The sequence below is a fragment of the Cygnus olor genome, chromosome 3 (genome assembly GCF_009769625.2).
Source record: "Cygnus olor isolate bCygOlo1 chromosome 3, bCygOlo1.pri.v2, whole genome shotgun sequence".
In the NCBI taxonomy this organism is placed as follows: domain Eukaryota; kingdom Metazoa; phylum Chordata; class Aves; order Anseriformes; family Anatidae; genus Cygnus; species Cygnus olor.
Genome location: NC_049171.1, coordinates 75,285,523 through 75,311,807, shown reverse-complemented (window position 1 = coordinate 75,311,807; position 26,285 = coordinate 75,285,523). Strand labels below are relative to the sequence as shown.

The window sequence follows — 26,285 nt, the reverse complement described above, 5'->3', positions numbered from 1 at the left end:
TTTCTGCAGGCCCATATATACAAAAAGGGCTCAGCTTGTGTTATTAACAGTGTTCAGTCAGTTTGTACAGTGCTGGGGAAGATAAAAGCCAAGGGTCTTCAGTCCAGTGTATAAGAAACAGGTGCGGTTTCCAAGAGGGCTGCAGCCCCACCTTGCATCTCGCAGTAAGTACCTCAGGGGACAGCAGTCCTGAGTCACGGCCAGATTTGGCCAGTGAAAAAGACAGGCCAGAGGGAAGTGGGTGTATTTACACACAAAGCCAGAATCATTTGTGCTGAAAATCAAAATTAATTACCGTTCAATTACAGGTTTTTGTAGCATGGGTTTTATATGGTCATTGAAAACCTCGTCACACGTGTTCTGCTCCTTTAACAGACAGAGAGCTGTGCATGTCTGCCTTCTGCCTCTGATCATTAAAGGAAGATGTGGAGAGTTGGATTGTTTAAGGGTCTGCTAATCAGGAAAACAGGTCATCAGTTTGTCTTCTGGTCCCTAACTGCTCCAGTAAACTCCCTGGCACTCCTCCATGTGATGTGGCTTTACTCCTTAATTTTCTTCTCCTGCCTTGCAGAGCAGAAATCTCACAATTAAAAGACACCAAGGTTTTCTGTAGTATACTCTGGATTTATTTCTATTGGTCTAAGAAAAACACTCTCAGTCACTTAAAAAGCTACCTCTGGAAGAGGATGTTTAAGAAAAAACTCAATTAATTCAGTCTTTAATGATGAATAATTAAAGCTACCGTACCTCCAGAGGGCTGGCAGGGAGGAATCCATGTTTAGCATCATTTTTATAATTTCTGACATTTAAGTATATCGAGATGTCTTTTTAAAGTACCTACAGACTTATTTAGTCCATTGTGGTCTGCTTGTTGGCCTTAGGGAATCTAGCAAACAGAAAAGAAATACCTTTTCTCACAGAGAGTCTATTGAAGCCAGTAGCCTGTTAGGAACTAGATTTTGCTTCTAGATTTCCTGCCTGCTGCTCTGACAGTTTTTCCAACACATTTCTCCTGACTTGTCCTACAATGCTCGGAAGTCTTTAGCCTCCTGCTTAGACTGACATCACCAAGCTTTAACTCTCTCACGTGGGAAAGCCAAGGGTATCCATCCACAGGCACACGAAGGACTGAAGGTACTGACACCAAGGTCAGCATTGCTGTGGGTCCTGGAACAGACTCTGTGAGTGACTCTTAATAGGAAAAAAACAACAAGGATGGTTTTCCAGAGATACAATCCAGGCTGAAACTATTTGTATGCGGTGACCGTTCCTGGGGTACTGCTAAATGATTAAGGAACTGGTGGTAGTAGACTGACACTTTTCACCTTCAGGTCCCCATTAAGCACTCTCCATATTGTGTGGGGAGCAACTGCTAATTCCCTCCATCTGCAGTCACTGAACAGCCTCTGTGAAGGGACAGAGTGATCATGATGAGCAGTCTCTGCACTTCTCTGGAGGCAGGAGAACTTCAGTGGAATATTAACAGTTCTTAAGAAATGAATATGCAATCAAGAATGCAAGCAGAATAGTAACTACTCATTTCAGATGATAAGCAAGAGGTGGAGTTGTATGTGCCCTATCTTCCTAAATATACTCTTTGCTTCTTAGTTGAAGTCTCACATCAGTAGCTGACAAAATGAAGAGAAATTTCCAGGAAAGCATGGGATAGTAGTTTTGCAGCCCTTATGGGGCTGTTTCTGGGAAGATCTATAGAAGGTTAGAGAGACACAGAAGGCTTCCTGATCTCCATAAAAGACACAGGAGATGTGGAGCTTGTTCAGAGGATCAACCATCAAGACATTCCCAGCTGGACTCCGGTACCTGTTTCCAGAGAGGTATCTATCATAGCTTCATAATTTGAATGTACACAGGAAGCTGTTTGAAAAGGTAATTTGATTTGATTGAACACAAGGAGCCACAGACTAATAAGCCTGCGGTTAGAGGAACATGTGTGGGAGAAGGCAAGACTGCAGAGGGCAAGAAAAGGGTCAGGGATGGCTGGTAGGGAACCAGCTGTGCTGGATGGCTGCATAATTTACTAATAATGGTGCAAGGGAAGGACCCTGCTGCTGAGGGCTGGGAGACACTCTGTCGCCCTAGGGGAAGGTTATGGACCTTCTCTGTGTGTTGTGTCACAGAAAAGGACAGGTACACCCTATGGTGATATCTACTGGGAAAGGGAAGAAGTTGTATCATCAAAATTTACTGCAGGAAAGAAAACAACAAAATCACCTATTCTGATTAATTCTATCAGATGTGATTGTTTGCCTATAACAACCCTTTTCTCTAATGCCTAACTCTACATCAGCCTGTACAGAACAGCCATTTTAATGTTTCGCTCTCAGGAGCCCCTGCCTGCAATTCTGCAGCTTGGTAGCTCCTGCTCCTGTGTGTGGTTATACTACATCCAGTTACAGAAAGCACAGGCGAGTGGCAGCCAAACTGTTTGAGGAAGAGACTCATGCTACTTACGCTTTTCATCTGACAAGGGTATTTACATTGATGGCAAGTGGGTTGTAAATAGGTGGTACATTTTTTTATTATTATTATTTATTTTTTTTGCTAGCCATTAGTGGACTTTTAATAACATGGTAGTTATTAACATTAACAATATGAGTGGCCACGTGAACCAAAAGGAAAGCCGAAAGTACATGCCTGGCAAATGGTCTGGGCTGCTGACAGCGCCCCGTCCTCCCAGCCTGCTCCATGGGTGTGTGCAGGGAATTTCTGATGCGTGCTCCTGTGAACAGCTAATGTGCAGTTGAGCACTTTCCGGTAAATGGCTCTTAAGACTTTAGAGCCGCTACCATACAAAAGTCTATTGTTCATATGCGGGATCGGCCTCCCTACCCTTTCATTAGAAAAGCACAGATCACAACAGTGGCATGTTTATCTTAGCAGGGTGTTAAATCCTACCAACTGAGTCACGGCCACTGGTTTAGGATTAGAAATAGGTTTACCCTGACTATTCCAAAACATGCCAAATGCAGAGCAAGGCACATGTATGTTGTCAGTGCTCAGGCAACAGTTTTAAGAAGGTTATATGTGGCAGTCTGAATCAGATGAGAGCACCTTTATATATATAAGAATGAGCACAAGATGGTTCCAGTAGAGAAAAAGGGGCTGTCCACTGGCAACTGCTAGCCTGGAGGGGCTGATCTCCCTCCCTAGCTGTCCTCTGCAGAGAGATCGGCTGCTGCACGGGGCCAGGGCTCAACTTCAAAATGCCTGAATCTCTCCCTGGGCTAGGACTGGTATCTGTGAACGCCCTCATAGACTTGTTGATGCGTTGAAAGCTCCAGCCAAGAGGGATGAAAATCTCAGGAGGCTGGTAACATCTATTAGGTTGAAAACTTAAAGGAACTGTTTCTCCAGCTTATAAAAATGGATCAGTGAGCCTGGGCTGTCATCACATCGTCCTATCCCAAACTGACTCCTGCCTATACTACAGAGACAATACTGGTGATTTTGGCAGCTGGATTCGACAGTGCAGACAAGTGTCCCATGAGGAAGGGCTCCTGCAGAGTCCTACTGATAGAAATGTTTAACAGCATCGAAGCCTATGGCCTGCATCCTCTCTGCTCTTTTTCTGTTTCTCCTCCCTATTTTATCATGAGTTGGCTCCCAGTGCAGAAGACAAGACATATCTCCTCCTCTTCCTTGATGAAGCGATATTCAAATTGCAAAGGGTCCTAGTGAGTTATTGAGAACAGTTTTGAGGGAGGAGGGAGAGCGACCTTAAAGCCTAAAATGAGTGTGACAACCAGTAATTTTCAGGTGACTCCCTTAAGAAGCAGAAAGTCTGATGGCACTCAGGAGGTGAGGTAAGGAGGGAAAAGCAGGGACATTAAGGTGGGGTGATGGCCAGGGAACACCAAAGCAGTAAAGGAGAACAGGATACATCAAGGACAGAAGGGAAGATTGAGGTAGATAGTTTGGCATCTCCAGAGAAAGACAGAGGACATCATCAGGTAGGATTCAGACAGAATAGGTATGCTGATGCCTAAGCAGCCATGCACGTAGCAAGGGCTTGGGAGAACAGATAAAAGCCAATATCTGTGGATACATTGCATGGTGGAAAAGGATCTGAAGAGAAAGAAGGAAAATGCAGGAAATTTGGACATGAGAACCGAAATCTTGGAGGGGGGGGGGAAGTTTGGGCCTTTGGAAGAGCACAGGAGCAACTCATACTGCTGGCACCTTTGGTGCCACAAAAATCATATTGCTCTGACTTGGTGGGCAAAATGAGTTCACTGACTGGCAGCCCCCTTCAGTCCTACCTCTGGGAGAAAACAGCTTTTATGTCTTGATTTGCTCAGCTCAGTATTACGAATCTCACCTCTGAGCTGTGCCTCTCTCTCAGCATTTAACAGCCTGTGTTTTCAAAGGCCTCCGACCACCTTAGCCCTTCTAGCTCCCAGCCAGTGCTCACCCTCATGGTAGAGCCTCACAAACACGGAGAGTGAGCTTAACCCTCGGGGAGGTAAACACCTAAAATCAAGACCCCCAGGCCAGAAATGGCTGGGCTTCACAAGGCATGCACCTCGTGTGCAGCCGGTCCTGTCTCAGCTCCAAAATCAGCAGGACACCAAAGGAGGTGAAGGAGGAGGGGAGAGCAGAGCAACATGGCTAGCCTTTCACAGCAAGAAAGGAAATGCTGTGCAGGCAGCCTGGGCCAAGCAGCCCTGAATTTTAATCAGCCCCTTTTCTTCTGAACGGAGAACTTGGGACATTGGTCCGGTGGGTGGGAAGACTGCAGGCATTTCAGGACAGGCTCATTTCCTAGGAGAGCAGGGCTTTGGAAAAAGGACTGGTTGCTGCAATTAGACTTGCATGGGCATCTCCTAGGAATCAGCAATGCTCTCCTATGCCAGCTGAAAACTGTGAAAGACTTCTCCTACCTGGATCACTTAATGTTGCCCCATGCGTCGGCCTTACGATTCACAGGTACCCCACTCTCTGGAGGAGTAATTTCTTTCCTCAAGACACTCACACTGCTACAGTCCATGAAGAGTGTCTTCTGCCTGACAGCCTCAGGTGAGTGTTTGGGGTGGTGGTAGCTTAGTCAAAGGAGGGTCCTGACTGCCCCACAGAAGTTTCTAGGTAGAGAGGCTCTTGTGTCTACCAGACTGGATTAAATAGCAGCAGCACGGGTTTAGCCTGCTGGGAATGTTATCCAGGTAGCTCTCTGTAACCTGCCAAGTAGGACCATGCAATCTGCTGGCTGTGCCACCCTTAATATCTCCAGCACAAGCCAATATACTAAGGGCTTTGCAGTAATGCTACAGCTTGGGACAACAGGCTCTGTCCTGGGGATTCCCTCCAGTGCATCTGCAATGACTTCACCATGGAAAAAGGGCAGGAATCAGCTTCCTTTCTCCAGGTGGGAATATGCAGGCTGTCTCCCCTCACCCCTCTCCCCACCCTTGTGTTTGGAGACATCCACGGGCGAGCGCTTGTCCTCGGCACCAGCTCCTCGGAGACCAGTGCCAATTACGGCCAGCTGGGAGCAGCTCTTGCAACACTTGCCCAATTACAGGGGTGGCCAAACCATTGTCCAGGCAGCATAAAAAATATATATATATATATTCATCCTTTCTGCAGATAGACTCAAGGGACTAGGAGCTAATCAATTAACAGCCTCCCAAGACAGAGATTCCTACGGTGAGTATTCTGGGTTTGGGGTTGTTGTGGTGGTTAAAATAATTGCTTCAACAATATATCTAACCAGCAAAGAGATGAAATAGGGAAATGAAAAATAATTATGAAGGTAAAAATGAAGATATTCATAAATTACAAGAAAGACAAAACCAAAAACAACATAAAGATTACCTTCTGCTGATATGATCTTTTAAGCAAAGCCTGCACTCATTTACACTCAGAAAATAAACACAGGAAAATAAACATGATGGGCTGTGGGACAGAGCCATGAATTTAACTAGCCTCTTCTATCTCTGTGTTTGTGATCGTGCTCTGTGGGACTCTGTGGATCGTGCTCTGTTTCAGTTTGGTGACTGCAGTCTGCCATGCGAAAGCTAAGCCCAAAGTGCAGCACACAGCTCCCGAGGCTCACTTAATCTTGGTTAGACTGACAGAAAGAATGAAAGAGGTGTCAAGGGTGATGCACAGCAGGCCTGCTGGAGACACTGCTGCCTGGTACCTAGGAAGAGCTCCTCAGCCTTATCAGATTTCTGTGGTAGAGACTGTGCATTCCTAGGGAGAGGCTCAGGAGCAGGCAGCTGGGTAACCTAAAGCTCTGGGCAAGGGAGATGGAACGGGAATAAATGTCTTTGATCAGTTGAAAGGGGAAAAAAGAAAACCCAAAGCCACCATCCCCCATAAGCTCTCCAACATGGTGCTGCTAAGAGGATGTGACAGAGCTAGGAGTTCAGAATTCCTCAAGGAGAGAAGTGCTGATCAGATAATCTATCCAACAAAACATTTTAAAAATAGTGTCAAGTTAATATTTGTTTTTGCCTTTTTTTTTTTTTTAAGCTGTGCTGTCATTATTGCTAATGCCAAGAAAGAGCAGTGAAAATAAAGGCTTTTAGAACTAAGTGTGCTTTGCACTATCCTTGGTTCTTGTATCTGCAGGAGCAGGTTATAACTATGCTTTAGCTTAGGATAACTGTTGTTCTTGCATTTTCTCATTCACTTTTTCAGGGAATGTGACCTCAGCTCCCTAGAATTTTGCAGAGTATTTCTAAGGTGTCCAAAAAAGAAACAAAAGAAACATCACCGGGTGTAAATTCATTATGCAGGCATCTGGATTGGAAGATTGCAAGGGTCCGTAAACCTAAAAAGATGGGAAAACAGGAGGCCAAAGTAGCACCAGTTTGGTTTATAAGCTTTATAGAGGATTAAAACCACTGCAAAACAGGAGTCACATTGTGATCTAATTGAAACTGTTTGCATGCTGAGCATGGCCGTCTGTAAAATAAAAAGCCAGTATTTCACTTTCTAGACTTGCAATGTAGAAGTACCATTAACAAAAGAGAATTAAAAGATTATGTTTTCTGCATTATTTCATTCCAGAAGATTATAAGACAAAAGAAGAAAATGAAAAGGCATATACTGGAATTTTCTCCAAAGGCGAAACTAGCCGTGACCTCTTTAATGTATTAAATGAATTAATGCATTACAACTTCCTCCCCTCACCCTCGAGTGTCCCTCTGGGAAGCAAAATTCTGCCATCTAGTGGGATTTGGAGCAAGCCAGTTAAACTCTGTATTCTTGCTGGACACTATGGACCCATGTCCTACCACCTCCGCTTGAACATGTTCGTGGTATGGCATGGGTCTTGGATCCCATTTTGCTCCTAGGTTCAAATCCCTCCCCTGCTAAAGCTGCAGGAAGCATTTGGAGGGGGTCTGCTCACCCTGCCTGGCTTAGGGGCAGGGGAACCTGGTGTGTTCAGAAGGGGAGTATCCAAAAAGTGGCCAGAGCATCCAGTGTGTCACTAACAAACAGAAAATAGGGAGAATAGGGAAAAACAGGGGCAAACATAGCAGGACAGGCTGGAGAGGGAGGAACTTCTCGCCCCTTGAGCCAGGCAGCACTGGGAAGGTAAAATACATCCCAAAATGGATGCTTTTTTTCCAGGGGCTACAGAAGGGGAAGGTAAATTGCTTTTTAATTTATTTGCTAGGTGTATGTTTCTTCTTGTTGATGGGAAAGATGAGAAAAAAAAATGATTTTAATGACTACAACTGGATAAATTTGAAACATCAAAGCCATGTGATGTGGTTCCCCTGTGGATGAAGGCGCTGCCATTTGCCAGGCAGCCAGCAACGTGTTTTGATACACTGCACAGCGATGGAGCTGCTGTATGCAGATGAGACTTTAACACAAACAATCTCATTTCCTAGTACTCTTCTCTAACCTTAGTTAAGCAATAGGCCTAATATAGATTTCCACATGATCTTTTAATCTTTGCCCTTTATGGATTGGTGTATCGTTATGCCAGACAGGCATTTAACTGCTTGCAATTTTTTTCTCCCATGCTAGTGATAAGGGAGAGATATATCATGTATGGCTGCAATATTAAAATCAGTCTGAGTATCACAAATGACTTATATAGCTGAGTATCAAACACAAATCTAATAAAACCTGATAGATGTCCCTTGGAAACACTCCTTATTGCCTCACAGGCACAACAGGTGAATGAGTAACAGCTCCATGAGGACTTTTCAGTACCGGAAAAAGTAAAGTTCATTGGCCGATCCTCAAATAATTAACAACTCTTTCCTTTACAAATACAGTGAGAAGTGATCTTTTCCAACAAAACATAATCTGTTTTTCTGCATCTCAAAGCATCCCCTGGAATAATTGGATTGATTCTGTGATCTGGGAGAGCTTTGTCTTGTTTGAATCAACATGGAAAGGAATCTTAAGAACGTTTTGGTCATTTCTTTTGGATTTTTACTTCTCTTCACTGCTTATGGAGGGCTCCAGAGTCTGCAGGTAAGTGGAGCATCTCCCATTAGCTGGCAGGACAGCTGGCCTGGAAGTGCACCAGCCCAGCTGGTGGTGTGAAATCCCTCAGTCTTTCCATGGCTTCTGTGAGGAAGGTATGCACTTTTTTTTTTTTTTTCCCTGAATTACATAGGGTAGGACATCAGCTTGGCACAGGTTAGAATCCCTCACCCAGACCCATAGCATCTACTAAATAGATGATTCTAATACTTCTCAAATAGATTGAATGCTTGCATCAGAGTACTTTGTTTGATCCATATAAGCTGTCTGAATGAAAACTAAATTTCTCTGAGATATTTCTCAGAATATATTGCAAAATTGAAAACAAATTACTTTTCTGGAAAAGGGTTTCTTATGAATACTTCTAAATTCCTGTAATTTCAATATTATTATAATACAGTGATGTTAAATAAAAATATATGCCCACCTTATTAAATAATTTGAACATAAAATAATATAGTTTAATGATGTAACATTGTAATAAAAAAATCTTATTTTATATCAAAGGCAGCCCCAGCTTGTATTTACATTAACATCCTAAAACACAGTACAGAGGTTTGTAAATGACTTGAACACTCAGCATAGCGTACCTCAGAGCTGTCTTGTTTAGTATAGTAAAGAAAAATAAAACGCAGAGGGGATACCATTGCTTTCTATGAATACTTCAGGTTAGGTAAATGCAAGGAGTTTTCCAGGCTAGAAGACTGCTGGTCTAATGACAAACAAATGTATATAAGCCATCCATGACCAGGGTTAGGCAGGATATTAAAAGATATCCCTGAGCAATTAGGTTCTTGAAGGATTTTCCAACTGGTGTAGGAATCTCTATGCTTTAAAGGTGGAGCTTGATATGTTTATTAAGGCTTCTTTTCTGTATAATATGATACATATATAATACGATACAGTTGTTTGCAGTAACAAGGAGCTCAGCTCATTTCAGGGGAGGTCCCCCCTAGCTCTGCACACCTGTCTCTTCTCTCCGAGATCAGTTTATATTTGCTAACACTCAAATTCCAAGCCCAAGAAAGTTCTGCAAAAACAGTCCCAAAATGGATGGAGATGTTACGAGCTGGGCAGACTAATGAGAGGGGCAATGATAAACACAAGACATCACAGTCAAGAAACTCATCTGAAGCCATGCATGTTCAGGTGAAGTGCTGGAACACCGATGTTCCCTTTCCTGCAGCACGGAGTGGTGCCGACTTACAAAGTAGACCTCTTCTCCCTCCATTTTATCTTGGTGGTTAAAGACAACTTGTTGAGACACAATCAAAAGTAGGTTATTTTATTGATTTGTAGCCTGCAGGATAGGTATTGAAAACAGGCACCATTTATTTCAATGTTTCTCCCCCCCCCCCAAAAAAAAAAAAAACACAGCAAACCCTCTTAACAACTAAGCTAATCATATGATTTGGAAAGCCTGGCTCCTAATTTTGGGAAGTTGTAGCTGACAAAAGCGGACACTTGATGTGTTAGAAATGAGACCTCTGTGATCAGGAAGTCTCTTTGCCTGTTGGCAAAACAACTCTTCCAGTCCCCAAATGCACTGACACTGCTCAACAGAGGAAATCCCCTCCTCAGCTCCTTGTCCAGATGGCTGAAGAATTCAGACAGTATCAGACCTGCAGTTTGAAGTAAAGAATCTTTCACTGTGGCGAAGTCAGCTCTTGCAATGCAGAGCTAAGGATATTCTTGCTTGGGGCAAAGAGAGAAGGACAAAAAAAAAAAAGAGATTATCCTTCATTCAGCTTGCTTTCAACAAGAAACTCAAACAAATTACATTAAATAATCTAAGACAGTACTGACCAACACTTTGGATCTGAGCAATCCTCACGTGGTTCAGTACTGTATTTTTATAAAAGGGCTATCACTGTGAGAAAATAAGCATTAATGCACAAGCAAAATGCTCTGGGGAAAGGAGTTGGAGACGGGGGAAGCTAGGGCTGGATATTACTATATCTGCATGAAGCCACCCTCTGTACACCATAGCAGCATACACCTGTGGTAAAATCTGTCTCACCCACTGTTTTTGTCCTTGCAGAGCAGTCTCAACTCAGAGGAAGGCCTGGGTGTTGCTTCCCTAAGTGTTCTCTATGCTGCTCTTATCATCTCGTCCATGTTTCTCCCTCCAATCCTCATCAAGAAGCTGGGTTGCAAGTGGACCATCGCAGGCTCTATGTGCTGCTACATTGCCTTCTCCTTGGGGAACTTCTATGCTAGCTGGTACTAGTGCTCAGTTTAAGTACTTGAACCCTCTCTACTGTCTCTGGACTAGATAACAGTTAGGGCAAAACTCTCTTTCATCTCAACCCCTACCCTAGCTCCATGTTGTGGATGTAAAAGTTAAATGCCAAAGGTATTGCCTGCAAGGAGTAGGGATAAATAAATCCAGTAACAGCTGGAGCAGAAGTGAAAAGCTGCAAAAAGCCAGAATGAATGCATCCACCTACCCACCTGATGCTGCTTCTCTAGCTCATACATGTAGCAGAGATTTCCCTTAAAAAAAAAAAAAAAAAAAGGTTAATTGAAAATCCAAATGACTGTTTGGACTATTTTTGGAAGTACTGAAGGGAAAGCTGTTTTCTAGTCAGCGGCTCTGTGAGCAGAGGACCACATGAGGAGGCACATTCCTGCCTCACCCTCTCAGAGGTGGATGAACAATTTGCTTCTGCTCTCTGGTGACAGGGGATGGAAATCTGCAGAGAAAAGGTGTTGTGATCCATCTTCCAAGGGGCAGGTGCAATGTAATTCTCAAGTACAAGGGGATAGGGCACACACAGACCTAGCCAGCCTAGCCTAGACCTAGCTCCTGGACACAGCTGGGAGTGCTTTCAGATCCCAAGATTCAGAAGACTGGCCCTTTCTTGGTTTCACATCATAGATTTGTTGAATCACACATAGGATAAATCTATTTCTTTGATGTCTATTTTTGCCTCTGGAACTTTGGGCAAATGATTGTTACACTAATGGATGATAACCATGCTAAATAAAGTGTTCTTTGGCAGGTACACACTAATCCCTACCTCTGTGATCCTGGGCTTAGGAGGAGCACCACTCTGGTCTGCCAAATGCACTTACCTCACCATTGCTGGCAATTCATATGCTGAGAAAGCAGGAAAAAATGGGAAAGACATTATCAACCAATACTTTGGGGTCTTCTTTCTGATATTTCAGTCCTCTGGAATCTGGGGAAATCTTATCTCATCCCTGATATTTAGCCAGTCTTCCAACAAAGGTAAAATAACTTAAGTTCTTGGCATTGCTTTCTACTATATACATCAGCTAGTTTTAGATAGCTAAAAGATAGATTTCTGTAGTTGAGCTGCTGACCTTCAATTCTCATCCTAGGCAGTGAAAACAAATACTTCAGATGTGAGTTTGCTCATCTGAAGGCAGATGTCTGAAGTAGATTGGCTAAATTGCTCGCTGGAATTGTCTATTTTCTATCAACTCTTTATCAGCTATAAACAGAGTTCAGACAACTAGCTCAAAAATAGACGTCTATTGAGTTCCTTTTGAATTCCACCCCTGTCTTGTAAAGCACAGATAGGCTGCTGGCAGTGACAGTCTTTCGGATCTGACTTCTATTTAAAGTGGATTAAAACAAAAGGCACTGGAGCAGCCTTTTCGCAAAGCTTGTAGTATTGAATTAATTTGCTGCTAAACATTCACGATTAGTCAAGCTGATGTTGGTGCTTACTGAAAATTAGTGCTTTTCAGAAATGCCAAGAAGAAACAGAAGTAGCTATTGGCAGGAGTCTGCATGCCAGGGCTCCTCCAGCATGTTTCAGGTTCAGGCAGCAGATGTTGATGTAGCTTGAAGAAATCACTCACCAGCACTGCCCTCATTTCCCAAGCTTGTAATTGGCATAAGCTTTAAATGGGCAGTTGTGAAGATAAATTAATACTTGGACACCACCTTAGAGATTCAAAGTGCTATGGTGTATTACAATTATTGCAGTCTCCCAGGCTTTCCCTATTCTGTCAAAGTCAGAACAGGATCCACTGCTGCTATGAATAGCAAGAAGTTACCTCTCTTCCCTGACTCAGTTAAACTGTACGTCCTCTGGGGGATATTCACATAGGGATTAGGTTGAACCTAAATGTCAGGGAGTTGGCATCAGGATTTAATCTTTGAATCCTTGGCTATATGGCAAGGTAGTTGTGACACTTATGGAGAATCAGGCTTCCTTTAAACCCAAACACCATCAAAGCAGAATGCTGAAGGACTTTATCACTTGCAACAGAGCCTTGCTGACCTGATTACTGAGCCACACGATATCTCAGGAGGGACCAGATGCTCTGATTTCATTTGCAGGCCAGAGGATTTGGTGCAGCTGTGGGGTCTCCGAAACATTTTACTCTTCCTTGCCTCACAGTACGCATCACATTAAGTGATGTTAATAAGAGGATTAAAATGCTGTCTGTCTTGTAAATCCCCTCCTAGTTTTACATCCAGGGATGTTCCTTAAAGTCCAAAGAAACTCTAAATTTTACTTACTTTTTGTCAGCTACGTGGGATTTCAGGGATGGCTGTGCTCCTGAGAGGTGTGCAATGACCAGCACATCTCAGTGATGAGCAGCCATGCTACAAGTCATACTTCCCAACCGTGCCTTGTCAGTGTGACTCGGCTTTAATCTAGAGAGAACTTCTGGCTGGGGTAAGGGTCTCCAGGCATTCAGTTCTTTGCCTCTCCTCTGACAACGCAGCAAAGGCACCTACCTATACTGCCCACTTCAAATGTGCTTAAAAATTCATTGAGCAGCAAGAAAGATACAGTATGCACCCACAGAATCAGAATGCGTTGACATATTGCCTGCATCACTGCATCCAGACTCAGCAAGGCAAGCTGCTTTGTGATGCAATGCTACATCGGGAGACAGCAATCAATGTAAGTTGCAAGAGTCATCATCTCTCATTCATTGATATTGTAGCCTTATTTCCAAAAGAACAGAGCATACCCAGCCTGGCACCTTCTATACCTCTAATTACAACTTCATCTTCATCTTCAGATGATATATGTACAGATAAAATACTTGTTTTATGCTCTTCCATGCTTTACTAGTGTGAGTCACTTTTTGCATATCATAACTTGGCTGAGGATCTGTTTGTCCAAAACCACATAGAAGTAGCCATTGGCAATAATAATAATTTTCTTTATGTTATTAAGTTTAATCTGGTATTGAATCTAAAGCTGTTTATGAAACTGGTGAACAGCTGCTTCACATCACAGCAGAACTGATTGGAAGCAATGGGGGAAAGCACACTAAAAGTAGTTACTCAGTAACTCGACTGAAAAATTACAGATCAGGCCCTGTTTAAGGAACCAGCCAAGGTACACCATATTGCCCTTTATTATGCTTGGGCCAATGACAAATTCTACAACAAAAGTACTGAAATTATGGGGTTTTGATCATCAATTCCCACTGCACAGATTATCTGGGACGATGTTTAGGGTCAGTATTTTGCCTTTACAGACAGGGTCCCGGAGGAAGTGGGCACAGTGTCACGGGGACGCACAGGGTGTGTGAGTGTGCGCACGTGTGCCGCTTTGGCACGTGCCCAGCACAAGGCTGAAGGGATTAAACAAAGCAAAGGTCTTACTCCAAACTCTGCCAAGCTGGTCTGGTTTCAAGTATGTTCTCAAATAGTAATAAAGCCCATAACAAAGCCAGGAAAAGCCGGATTCTTGGAAGACTGCATTAACGGGTAATCATAATTTGAATTAATAAAGCAGGAAGATGTCTCAAGGTGGTTTCCATTGCTATAACTTATACAGAAATTACCTGGAGAGGGACAGTATGTTCTGGCTGTAAGAGCTGAGGTCCAGCCGTTTGATGCTGTTGTGAACTGAGGGACCTTTCCGGTGGTGTATTATGATTAAGAGGTACTGATACACACTGGAACTTTAAATGCTGCAATCTGAGATGGGATTCAGATTTAAGCCTCTGGCTTTAGTCCACATCTCCAAATAACTGCCAATTCAGTGCTCTGCCTTGAGCAACTGTTTCCGTTAAACCAAATTTTTGTGTTAAGCTTGGATTCTGAAGTTAAACGCCTCTAACTGGGAAGGATTTGAAACCATGATTAATCACTGGGTGCTGGATTCCCTTCTCATTATGTCCTTATATCCAGTGTGCACTCACCTCATGTCTTCTCTGTCCTGCCTTTCTTTTGGTTCTTACTGAAACAGTGGAAATCTCAGAAGAAAGCCTAGCGTGCTGCGGAGCACATGATTGCATGAGCGAGACCACTAACACCACTGCGTCAGCAGGACCCTCCGAGTCCTTAAAATACACTCTGCTAGGGATCTACACCGGTAAGTAATCCACGCAATCTGTAATGAATATCGCTGATGAGGAACCCACTATTTGTGAAACCAAGCATCATTTTGCAGATTAAGTCTCCAACTTCCTCCTTCAACCCAATTTGCTAAAAAGAAATATGATATGTGAGAGCTGTAAACAACTCCTTCCTGAAGAGTTTCAAATGCTGTGTGCTGGTGCCACATCGTTTTTGCCTAAAGGAGCAAGCCACTTTTCACCTGGAGTAAAGCTGTAGCCCGGTATGGTGACCCCCATAGGACTGTACTGTAATTAGAGGTGGATCTGTACCATGGCTCCCAGAACATGCAGTCATTTAGGGGGGAGGTTTTTGGATCCCTGCTGAGATTTTACAGCTTCAGTCAATTCTCAGCTGTGATGCTTGAATTATAATACATTTGTGCGAAAGGCAAAGATAAAAAGCAGCGCTAGGCGAATTGGCACGTCTGTCATTTAGTAACGACAGCTCCAATAGACCTTCCTTGCATAAGGCTAGAAAGAAATCAAAGACGGGGAAGGTTGATGCCATCAAAAACTGGAATGACAAAAATAGATATGTAAAGATTCATACAGTGACATCTTGTAGCAATGAAGAAAGTTCAAAATGCATCTGGCTCAGAACAGGTTCATCTCTAGATAACGGGGAAGTATCTAGCAAGGCAATATGTCACCTTACCTCTGTTAAAATATCTTCGCAGTCTCTGCACACATATATGCTCACTATTCTGGGACAGATGGATAGAATTTGTCATATGCTCATACAGAGCGTATGCAACCCAGTCAGAGCCAGCACTCACCAGACGAGTCCATCACAGCAAATCCTCTCTCCTTCCCAAGCCTCCATTCCTTATCGGTGAGAAAACGCAAAGAGTATTCCCCAATTTCCCTTACAGAGTGTGTTGGAGCTGATGCCTTTCTGTTAAAGGCAGGTTTGGCTCGCAAGTTCAAATTTAAATTTGACGACTAACATATACAGCACTCCCTTAGGCTTTGCTCATGCAAAATGAATGCAACCCCACTGTCTACTGACCTTGCGTCAGTAGGGTTTCATTTTTCTTTTAAGCTTTTAATAAAAGATACGTCTTTTCCTACCTCAGGGGAAGCCATATAGCTAGATATTTCATTTAGAGACATTTTTAAAACGTCTCCCCTGTTTGGTTGCTGAATAAGTATTTTGCCAGCTTGGGTAGAGCCAATAATGGATAAGTCTCCTGTTGTTTATTTTGCGCATGTTTCTATTTATGTTCATACCAATCACTATTAAGCCATGCAGTTACTTATCTCCTGTAGTCACTCTTGGTTCATTTGACATATTTGTTAGAATATTTGTTCTGTAAATGTGCACGTCCTGCTCTCATCCATTTAAGTCCTGCCATCAGCCCATACACACTAATGAACACCCTGGCAGAATACACACCTCTTAATGGTTTACAGTCCAGCCACAGTGGAGAAACAGTACGCTGGAGAATATATTTTCATTCTAGAAGACATTGGTGAGAAATAATAAACAATTAGAAATTGAGGCAATTTAATATAAATCTGCTAATGTATTTGGACAGTAAAAGTCGTCAGAAAGTAGCACAAATATAGTAACATAGGAGGACATTAAACAAGCCACGTGGACGAGAAGAGGGGCCTGGTTCTCCTCTTATTCTCTAACTCCACTTGTTTGCATGGATGGATTTCTAGGCTACATCAGTAAGAGAGAAAACACAGACATGCCTTGTATCTGTCATAAAGCAATCAGTTGCCAGTCTGTGGCTTCGTGTATATTATTAGCTACAAACAATTATCTTCCTGATAACATGAACAAAATTGTATTGATTCACTCCACAAGCAACAAATGTAGACTGATACATACACATTCATTTTTTAATTAACTACGCTATGTATTCTTTTATATGCTGCTTCTGCTAGGAAATTATAGGTTCAAAGCTGTAACCTGTGTCTTTTTCAAGTCACCCACAGTTGTTCACTGTCATTTTTAAAACAGCACATATTCTGTACTCAAAGTCCTGCTCAGAGCTGACCAAATAGCTAACCAAATAAAAGGGCTACATGTACTGGGATCCAAGGCAGCGGTTCTACTCCTAGTGCTTTATTTTTCTTTCCGTGTAGTTGAAGGAAGATCCGCCCCCAACCATGAATGCCTTGGCACTGAAAGTGAATATTCCTTGCTTGTGTTGATTTAAAGCCTTTTGATAGATCCAAAGGGAGCTCTTTCTGGCCAGCTCCCCAGCCCCGTGACCCCTGGCCTGCCCTGGAAGGGTGAGCCATCACCCTCAGTGGCCATGCAGCTGGCCTGGCGGCTGTCACAACAGGCGAGTCACAGCTAAGCAGAGGGGATTTGCGAGGTGCACAGTTGTATGCTGAAGATGCAAATGTAGATCAGGCCTCCTTGTTTACACAGAAATGGCCTTTACACTGAAGCGGAATCATATTCATCTGCCAAAACATCCCATAGAGAGCTAAGCACTAACTCAGAACAATAACAGCAACAAGCGATTTCCCATCCTTCTTCCAGTGTTCCTCATTTTTTTCATGAACTTTTTGTTTTGTTTTTGCAGCTAGTGGTGTGCTAGCTGTGTTGCTGATTGTTATATTTCTGGACCAGATCAAATCTGACCGAGCAGAGACTGAGAAAGAAATACAAAAGACACCATCCCTTTGGTCTACGTTCCTAGCAACTTTCCAGCACCTTAAAGATAAAAGACAATGCCTTCTAATCCCTCTGACAATGTACAGTGGGTTTGAACAGGGATTTCTTGCTGGTGACTACACAAAGGTGTGGATGACAACGCAAATCTATTTCTGTCTGATTGGTTTTTTGTGCCTTTGTGACTTACTGTTGCATCTGATCTATATTTACTTGTTAAATTAAGATGTTCTCAATGGTGATTTGTGGCTAGCTAAATTACTGCTTACTTCTACTTGAATGAACTCTGGGTGACATCCTCAAACAGAATAGGCCAGCCGTAAACATGTCCCTTGGAACAGCCTTAAAAAGAGCACAGTGGAGAGCTTAACTCATCAGTGGAGGCCACAGAAGAGAGCTACAGGTTCAAACTCTTTGGCTTGTTGTAAATAACAAACTGGGAGAAAAGCCAGAAGTCTGCAAAGCTTTTGTATCTTCCTTCCTTCTGGTTTCCCTAGAGTTTCTGTAAGTGCAAGTCAGCACACATACCACATATTTTATTTTATGAACCTTTACAGTATGAGGGCAAGCCATCAACATTGCTGGCTGAAAGCCCTCACCAGTCGCTAGTGTAGCAGGTCCAAACCCTGACATCAAAATGATCAAAACCTCCTCTGCTCCTCCAATTCCTCTCCAAACCTGGACATGTAGCAGGTGTGCTCTCCACACATTTGTTGAGAAAGCCTCCAAAGAAAGGGGGCAAACTTCCTGAGCTGCTTATTTGAAATTTAAGCTTTCAAACCTTGTATATAAGCAGATGGAAGAGTTCACCTGCTGCTGTGTTTGAATGCATTGAGAGGGGCACTCCATGGCCACGTCCAGAGGCTGCATGCTCTTGCAGGTGAGGTCCTCTTCATTTCCCAGGAGGTGCTCAGTGATAACCATAGTGCCGATTGTTGATCTTCAGATCTTGAGGTACAAAGGGAAGGGCAGAAAACTCTTAGTGCCACTGCCAGGAGTTTTATTTGCATAGTGAGCAGTGCCCCAGTGCTTTCCCCTGCTTGTTACTGCTCTGTTTGCATAGCATAGGTCTGACTGGGAACCAGGTTAGGGATATCACTGCTGAAGGCCAACTATGTCAGTACTCCAGAGACCTGTCAGCAAACTCCGTAGCTGTGCTCCTTTGACCTTGTCTGTGCTGGCTATTTACTAAATACACAGGCTAAGACCCTTGAACCTTAGCTGCATATTTTCCCTGAAGCCAGTGTGTCACCACCGTCTGTTCTCTTGCAGACATATGTGACCTGTGCCCTGGGGATACACTATGTTGGTTACGTGATGATCTGCTTTTCAGCTGTGAATTCCCTCTGCTCTCTGCTCTTTGGAAAGATCTCTCAGTTCACGGGTAGAAAACTCCTTTTTGCATTAGGTATGTAAAGGTCACTTGAAGGACTGATCACCTCATGTGAAATATCAAATCCAGTGCTCCCCCCTTCGTGTGCACTACAAAGGGAGAGCTCCCTGTCAGCTCTCAGTTAAAACCAAAGTCAATTGGGGGGAAAACTTAACTCATGAGAAGAGAAGCAGCACAGCCAACCACTGTGTTCAAGTCACTGCCTTACACCACTTTGCTGGTGTAGTTAACCCTGCTTTTATCTACTCAGAAAGCATCTTACAGCTTTGATGCTTTATAGCTCTAATGCAACCGGTGATAAATGATCTTACAATGCAGAAGTTGAGGTCTACACTGTACCTGAGAAGGACTTCTCCATTGGGGTGAAACTTCCTCACCTTTACAGAGCAAAAGCCACCGAGAACCTAGTAGGATACACTGCTGATTTGAGTCTCGGGGGTGGTGAACCAAGGACTGTCAATAACCAATCTAGGAATTTTAGGAAAATTTAAAAGGTTGGCCTAGTGTCCTTTTCACTCCTTGTTCTAAAGGGTGAAAAATAAAGGAAAGGGTCATATGCTAATGTGTCAGGCTAAAATAACTTGAGGGCCTGTACATGGAACAGCAATGTTCAGATTGCCATGAGAAGAGATTTGTATATTTAAGAACCTCTCCATCTCCAGAGAATGCTGTTACAGGAAGTAATGGAGGCAGAAGAACACCAAGAAATATTTAATTTCTGTCCTAGTATCCACTGAAGTATCTACGCTGAGGTGTATTGATACTTTACTTCCATTACACAGACCTCTATTATTAGAGACCTCCACAGGAATTTTTAAACCTGGGCAAGGAAGAAGAAATTTAGTGTCCTTTATATTACTGTCACTATTCAGTGATTGTTCTACATGCATTTCATTCTGTGAACCTAATTTTAGATGTAAAAAAAAAAAAAAAAAAAAAAGGCAAATTAAAATACATAAAAAAAATAGCATTAGTAATGCAAGACCTCTAACCTCTCAGTTCTGTTTAATAGTCTTTGTACTCAGACTCTAAATGTGTGCCTGTGACAGAGAACAGCCAGTTACTCATTTACGTGCTGCTTTTAAAAAGAAAGACAGAAAGACAGCAGTCACTCTAGACATCCTTAATTGCCTCCTTTAGACCTGAAACAAAATCTGTGTTTAAGGGCTACCTAAGGAGAGGCGACCAGTGCTTCCTCTCCCGTGCCACATGCATCGCATTTGGATTGCAGGGCTTTCAGCAACCTCTTCTGCTGGTGAGTGGCAGTTCTCATCCTCTGGGATATAAGCCACACCAGCTTCCAGGATCTCTCAGTTTAGGACACTCCTCAGAATTATTAACTGAAGACTGCAAAGGGATCGCATTGTCTTGTATTTCATGTGATATCAACCCAGTCAGTGCAAATCTCAACGAACCAGAAAGATTTTAAGATTGCCTTGTGCTTTAGTTGGGAGTAGAATTTTAAAGTGCATCTACCACTATCTGTCCTGCTTATAATAACATTTATATTTCACTTCTTTCTTTCTAAATTGACAGCCACAGTTACAAACATTGCCTGCATAATAGCACTACTGCTGTGGAAACCTCATCCTAACCAGCTTGTTGTGTTCTTCATATTCCCTGCTCTTTGGGGCATATCTGATGCCATTTGGCAGACACAAACTAATGGTAAGTCCTGGTGACAATGAAATGAATTCTCCTGAGATATAAAAATTTACATTTGTATTTATAAACAATCTGGTTTAGAACGTGCATAATAATTATGATGGGACTAAGACAACATCTGAAAGAAATATGTTAGCTCTTTGGAGACCTGAAGAAATAAGAACAAGTTAGGAATAAGAAAATAGAATACTCAATAAACATTTTTTTTCCAAAATGAAGAGAGATTTAGAATAAATATTCTGGATGAGTGCAAGTTTTTCACAGAAAATTAGAAAATTCAGAAAAATGATATATTTAGTCTGTCTTTTGTAATAAAGGAGAGCACTGAAAAAAAGGATCAACTCAAAGATCATCAACAAAAGAAGCAGCAAATTGGCTGTTAGGAATTATTAGAAAAAAAAACAAACAAGGGAGAAAACCACAGAGAGCAATATTATGCAACCATGTAAATCCATAATTCATGCAGTTCTGATTTGTTCCATTTAAAAATCATAATCAAATGTGATAAGGTACAAGAAGGCAACAAAAAGGAGCAGAGCCTTTGGAGACTTCCATGTGAAGGAAGACTAACAAACTAGAATGCTTCAGCCCGCACAACTGATAAGTATGGAAAGCAGCCAGTGAGATTATGAATAGTATGGAAAAGGTGGTTAGGAAAAAATGATTTATTCAGTATTTCACTCAATAACAGAGAAAGTGTTAACAAATAAAGTTATCCTGCAGCAGCCTTCATAAAAAATGAAGGAAATGCTTTTATTAACACATTACATAATTGAACTGTGGTATTCATTGACAAAGGATTTACAAAAGTCCCAAAACGTAAACGGTTTTAGGCTGGAATTACATCATTTCAGGGGAAAATGCTCTTGGGGTTTACTAAGCCTGGTGATCCAGAGGAAACCTCCAACACAGAAAGTTCCTTTGCCTTTGATTGCCAGAGTCAGGAGAGCATCAGAGGGGAAAGATCATTCTGTACTTGCCTCATTTCTTACCCTAGGGGTCTGTTACTGGAAGGCTACGGTTGAACTTCTTGTCTGATACATAGCAGTTGTCCTTATAATCTTTGTGTTCTTCTGCTTTGTGATACAGTGAAATTATTATACACTGACAGTTCAGATACTGAGCTGATACAAACTGACTTCTGTAAGGGATCCTTTAAACTTATCCCTCACCAAAACTAGAGGAATTGCTCTTCTAGAGACTGAAGAAAGACTACAAAATGCTGGAGGGGGCAAGAAAGAGCCATAGTCTCTGATGCCTTGAAGTACAGCCTGCTAATGACTGTCAGTCGCAGTCTTTTTAAGTCAATGCCGTAGCTTGTGTCCGCAAGATACAGTTAAATGTTCTCCCACCTACTCCCATATTTTGATTCTTTATTCATGAGTATTATTTTCCTCCACCTCAGACTCATATTTGGCAGATACTGTAGGAATACGCATGTGACAGAACTAGCTTGCTTGGGCCCACATCAGCACGTGTGTCTGGGCCTTCCTCCCTCTGGTTGCTTCAGTAGATGATGAGATGATTTTGCTCACTGGATAAATCAGTATGTTCCTCCTACAGAGCCAGAGGGAAATCACCACAGCCCTTTGCCTGGCACTTACAGCAATCTCCTTCCCAGTGTGTGTAGCAAACAAGGAACTGACCAGTCTGACTTCTTCTGTCTTTCCAGCAGCTCCAGGTCATATTCCTTGGAGCAGAGCTGGTACACAAATCAACTGACACCCTCTCAGCTTCTCTTATCTCAACCCACAGCCTTGTGCCTTTGACTTTGGCACAATTTAAAATCAATGCTCTCATTATTTAGGTTCATGAAAAGAGAGCATCAGTTATCATCTGCCCTCTCTGAAGAAAAGCTGTTCATTCATTTCCTGCTGCTTCTGCCCATAGTCTCCCTGGCTGTTCATCTATCTCCTTCCCAACACTCTTGAGAACCAGAATTTTAAGTCTCCCACTATGATAAGGGATCTTCTCAGAAAGCCTTGCCCTCAGACACTTGATTACCTTGAGGACACCTCAGTAAGGACACCTCTGTATGCCTGAGGAAGGGGCACGTGGTGCCCTCACTAGGAAAAGGGGTAGTGCAGAGGACCTCAGTGTTGGAGACCAAGGCTGGGAGATGGCTGCAGTTCCCAACCCCCCGACATGGCACAAATGGTGGATGACTCTTCATTGCTAGTGAGCTCTGCAGTGCTGAGACAAGTCTGACCCCTATTTCAGCACTGTAATAGGTCATCTACATTCCCAGATTTCTGTTGGATGCTTACAAAAATTTCAGACTTGTTGCTAACTGGGGAAAAAAAAAAGTTCTTATGTTTGCACAGTTTTTTTTTTGTTTGTTTGTTTGCTTTTACCTTCCTCACATATCCTGCAGTTTCTAGTAACATAAGAGCACAAGGTTTGCGTTGTCACAGTGATGACAGCAGACCGTGCAGTGACAGTACTGCATTATGCTGCATGCCAGAACAGGATCTGCAGTTTGACATGCCCATTTAGGACAAAATCCCTTTGCCCCTTCATTAGTTTTATACAGGGAAAACAGCATTAACATCATACGAGAAATTTGTGACTCCAAAGGCTATGAGGTGAGACTAAGACCTCTAAAATAGCATTAGGGACTAAGATCTGTGGTGCTTCCTTAGGCAAGATCCCATGAATGCCCCTTCCGTCTCAGTAGATTAACCACTGAATACATACAATGGCATTGTGCCGCATACTTTGGGCATTTTATGGTAATCAGAGATGGTTTAGTTTGGCCTGCTGTGGATAGTTAATGCTGGAGTTCCCCCTAGAGGATATATAGGCAAACAATAAATGAGTCACTTCATCTTGTAAAGCTTTCCTAATATGTTTGTGTACATGTGTGCACTCATTTATTTCCAGTGAAAGCTGCTTCGTTTCAGAGTGTGTAGTGCCCTCTCTTATCTAAACTGAACACAGCTGCTATTATCACCTTCCTGGCAGTAACTGCACTGTGGGCACAAACAACTGTGCAGCGCAGATCTATCAGGTAGACCACAGAAAAATAAAACTCTCCAGCCTGACGCGTGCCTTTAGAAAGGATGTGAATCAGTCTGGAAAGTTTACAAACCTGGACTCAAATGATTTCCAGCAGTCCTCTTACATATCCATGCCTACCAGTACCAGAGGAAGGGGAAGATGCTGTAGGAGTGGGAAAGCAGGCAGTGGCAAGCAGGATGGATATTTCCATGAAAATAGGGGCCTGTGGCTGCCAGCAAGAATTCAGACCTAGCAGCCTCTGCACTCAGCCAGCCCAGCGGGTCCTTCCACAGCTTCAGCCAGGCAACTCGTGCCATGCTGCCCTCAGCAGCGTTTGTGATACACATAAATGTTTAGGTTCAAGAAAAAACACCGTTGTGCTCCTTGATAACTGCTAGCTGATAGCTTATATGCATCCTGGAAACTAGAACCTTTCTGCCAAGTCGACACTTCCCACAGTTGAACTTCAGACTATAGCTTCCCACTCAGTTCTCCGATTACCTTGATCCAAAATGAAGGCTTCATAAGAAGGGAAAAGAGGTGCCAGCTGAAACCCAGAATCTTTACACGTAGAAATGTCATGGTACCAGAAACATTCCTATATTAAACCCTTTTCACTAATCTGCCGTTTCCATGTATGCATAAATCCCTTTTCAGAAGAAAACACAGGATATATTCGCAAAGTCTCTGTTACATGAACAACTTGTACTTGCTCATTTATTAGGCAAAACTATGAAGGATTATCAAATAATTCACAGACAGTTTAATGAACTAAGTACCTCTTACGATGCACTTATCCAACTTTTCCATCACATGTAAATTGAAACAATCAGTTAATGTCATCTTGTAGCCATCAGGAAGCAGTGAGTTTTTGCATACAGATGATGTCTCCCCCAGGGTAGCAAAGCTGAAAGGTTAGTTAAGCCTACCCAGAATTCTAGAGAACTTTGTACTCTTTGTCTATTGGCTGAATGTGCATATTTCAAACATATGTGTTGTTAGATACAGAAGTGGATGAGAAGAGTCAAGGTTCATCATATTCCTCCCTGCTCACCACAGCTGAGTCAGTGGAATTGCTTGCTTCTTTATCACCAGTGATGCTAGCTGAGCACCCAGAGGAAAACAAGTCCTCTCCCCTTCCCTGGGTGCCTGACCAGTCAGATCTGGAGGCGGGAATCCCTGCCTGAATCCCAGCTGCGGGTGTGCAGCTGACTGAGCTCAGTGGGAGCCTTCCAGGGAATATGAAAGTATTTAAGGACTTGGTCTACGAACCTTCCCTTTCTGGCTGACGATTTGAAAAATAAACTTCCTGCTACCTCACTTCAATAGCACACAGCCTTTCTTCCTTCCTCTCATTTTCTTTCCCCCTTTTCTCTGATTTTTGCTACTTTATCATTTTTGCTCTTTCACTTATTACATTTCATATGAGTGAAAAAAATGTTCCAAGACAAAGTCTCTGTTTTCCTTCTTCTGACATTCCTGAGGGAGGGTCTATTTTCCCTCTCATGGTCTATTTATCTCTGTTGCAGAAAATACCTTGTTTCAAATTTAACCTTCACAAGCGTCATCTCCTTGATTTCAGGACTCTATGGCGTTTTATTTGAGAAACACAAGGAAGCTGCCTTTGCAAATTACCGTCTCTGGGAATCATGTGGATTTGTTATTGCCTTTGGTTACAGCACCACATTGCAAGTCTACATCAAACTATACATTTTACTGGCTGTGCTTGTGTTGTCTATGGTCACATATGGAGTGGTTGAATACATGGAAGTTAAGAGCTCCCCTGGGACACCTGCTGCTACAAAAAAGGAAAATGTAGGAACTCACACCCAGGAAACAACTATGTAACCCAATGGCATCAGAGTAATCGAGGTCATCTCCTACAGGCATGTCTCCATGGGTGTTCCAACAGGTACTGTTGGAAAGAGGATAAAGGAGCAGATGTCAAAGCCAGTATACTACAAATGTCTTCGATTTTTTTTTTTTTTTTTTGACATTTCAGCCTTATAAAGGAGGATTATCTGACTTCATCCTTTCATACAGGTGACCAACTAAATGTCTTTTTTTTTTTTTTTTTTTTTTAATTAATAAAGTCTTAATAAATGTAAACAAGACTCTTGAAGTCTTCATGTTTTTGTATTTGTGGATTGGACCTGGTACCACAAGTTTATAACCAAACCTGCAAATCCCACATGCAGCATCAGAAGATGACAGCACCTGGAGTTGCTCAGCTGATTGCAAAGAACATGTATAATATCATAATATCTATGATCTGTGATCATGGAACCACTATTTATAAAGATGTGTATTGTTCTCATCCTGTGTTTTGTGAACACTTGCTGTAAATAGCATTATGCTATAAGCTGGATATATCTACAGTTTTTATCTGAACACCACAAAATGCACGAAGTTCATCAGCTTGTCTTAGTTGTGTCTGCAGTAAAAGTTTAGCAATGTATCACAGAAAAAACCTGCCACAGGGATTTTGCTGCAGAGTGTTCCAAACCAACTTCAGGCACAAGTTCAGCTACGAACACCTCTACACTGAAACGCTAGACACAAAATGATGGTCAGGGTTGTGGGGGCATGAGGCCTCTGCCTTTCTGGCTCAGGGGGACTGCCTGAGCCCCAAGCAGGGCACAGGTGGATTCACCTTTCTTCACCCCATGTTGCACTACCACACATGCTCTGATCTCTCCCACAGCCACAGCGGTGTTCAGCCTGTAATAAAGCAATAGCTTTTAACTGTCTGCCTCTGGCTGTGTGAGGCTA

The 26,285-nt window shown here is 42.7% G+C and overlaps 1 protein-coding gene and 1 long non-coding RNA gene across 3 annotated transcripts; one reads left to right on the top strand and one right to left on the bottom strand.

Moving 5' to 3' along the window:
* The first annotated feature begins 3,930 nt into the window (after nucleotides 1-3,930).
* Nucleotides 3,931-25,614, top strand: UNC93A (unc-93 homolog A). Of its 2 annotated transcripts, XM_040553266.1 has the most exons (11): nucleotides 3,931-3,971; nucleotides 4,948-5,037; nucleotides 5,605-5,664; nucleotides 8,314-8,463; nucleotides 10,517-10,698; nucleotides 11,481-11,710; nucleotides 14,670-14,795; nucleotides 17,367-17,584; nucleotides 18,728-18,863; nucleotides 20,385-20,516; nucleotides 25,096-25,614. In XM_040553266.1, the coding sequence occupies exons 4-11, from the start codon at nucleotides 8,377-8,379 to the stop codon at nucleotides 25,359-25,361; spliced, it is 1,377 nt and encodes a 458-aa protein (XP_040409200.1). In that variant the 5' UTR covers nucleotides 3,931-3,971; nucleotides 4,948-5,037; nucleotides 5,605-5,664; nucleotides 8,314-8,376; the 3' UTR covers nucleotides 25,362-25,614. The 2 variants fall into 2 exon arrangements, with proteins under 2 accessions (XP_040409200.1, XP_040409201.1); XM_040553267.1 differs by lacking the exons at nucleotides 3,931-3,971; nucleotides 20,385-20,516 and having other exon boundaries at nucleotides 4,784-5,037.
* Nucleotides 9,771-13,357, bottom strand: LOC121068196. Its single transcript, XR_005818693.1, has 3 exons — nucleotides 12,977-13,357; nucleotides 10,930-10,971; nucleotides 9,771-10,170 (listed from the first exon to the last, which is right to left on the bottom strand). It is a non-coding gene; the product is annotated as an uncharacterized LOC121068196 (long non-coding RNA).
* Nucleotides 25,615-26,285: the final 671 nt, after the last annotated feature.

Excerpts from the sequence above, each read along its gene's own strand:
- UNC93A (XM_040553266.1), top strand. The coding sequence starts at position 8,377 with ATGGAAAGGAATCTTAAGAACGTTTTGGTCATTTCTTTTGGATTTTTA. Across the intron at positions 14,796-17,366 it reads TCTGCTAGGGATCTACACCG|CTAGTGGTGTGCTAGCTGTG; the intron begins GTAAGTAATCCA and ends TTGTTTTTGCAG. Across the intron at positions 17,585-18,727 it reads TTGCTGGTGACTACACAAAG|ACATATGTGACCTGTGCCCT; the intron begins GTGTGGATGACA and ends GTTCTCTTGCAG.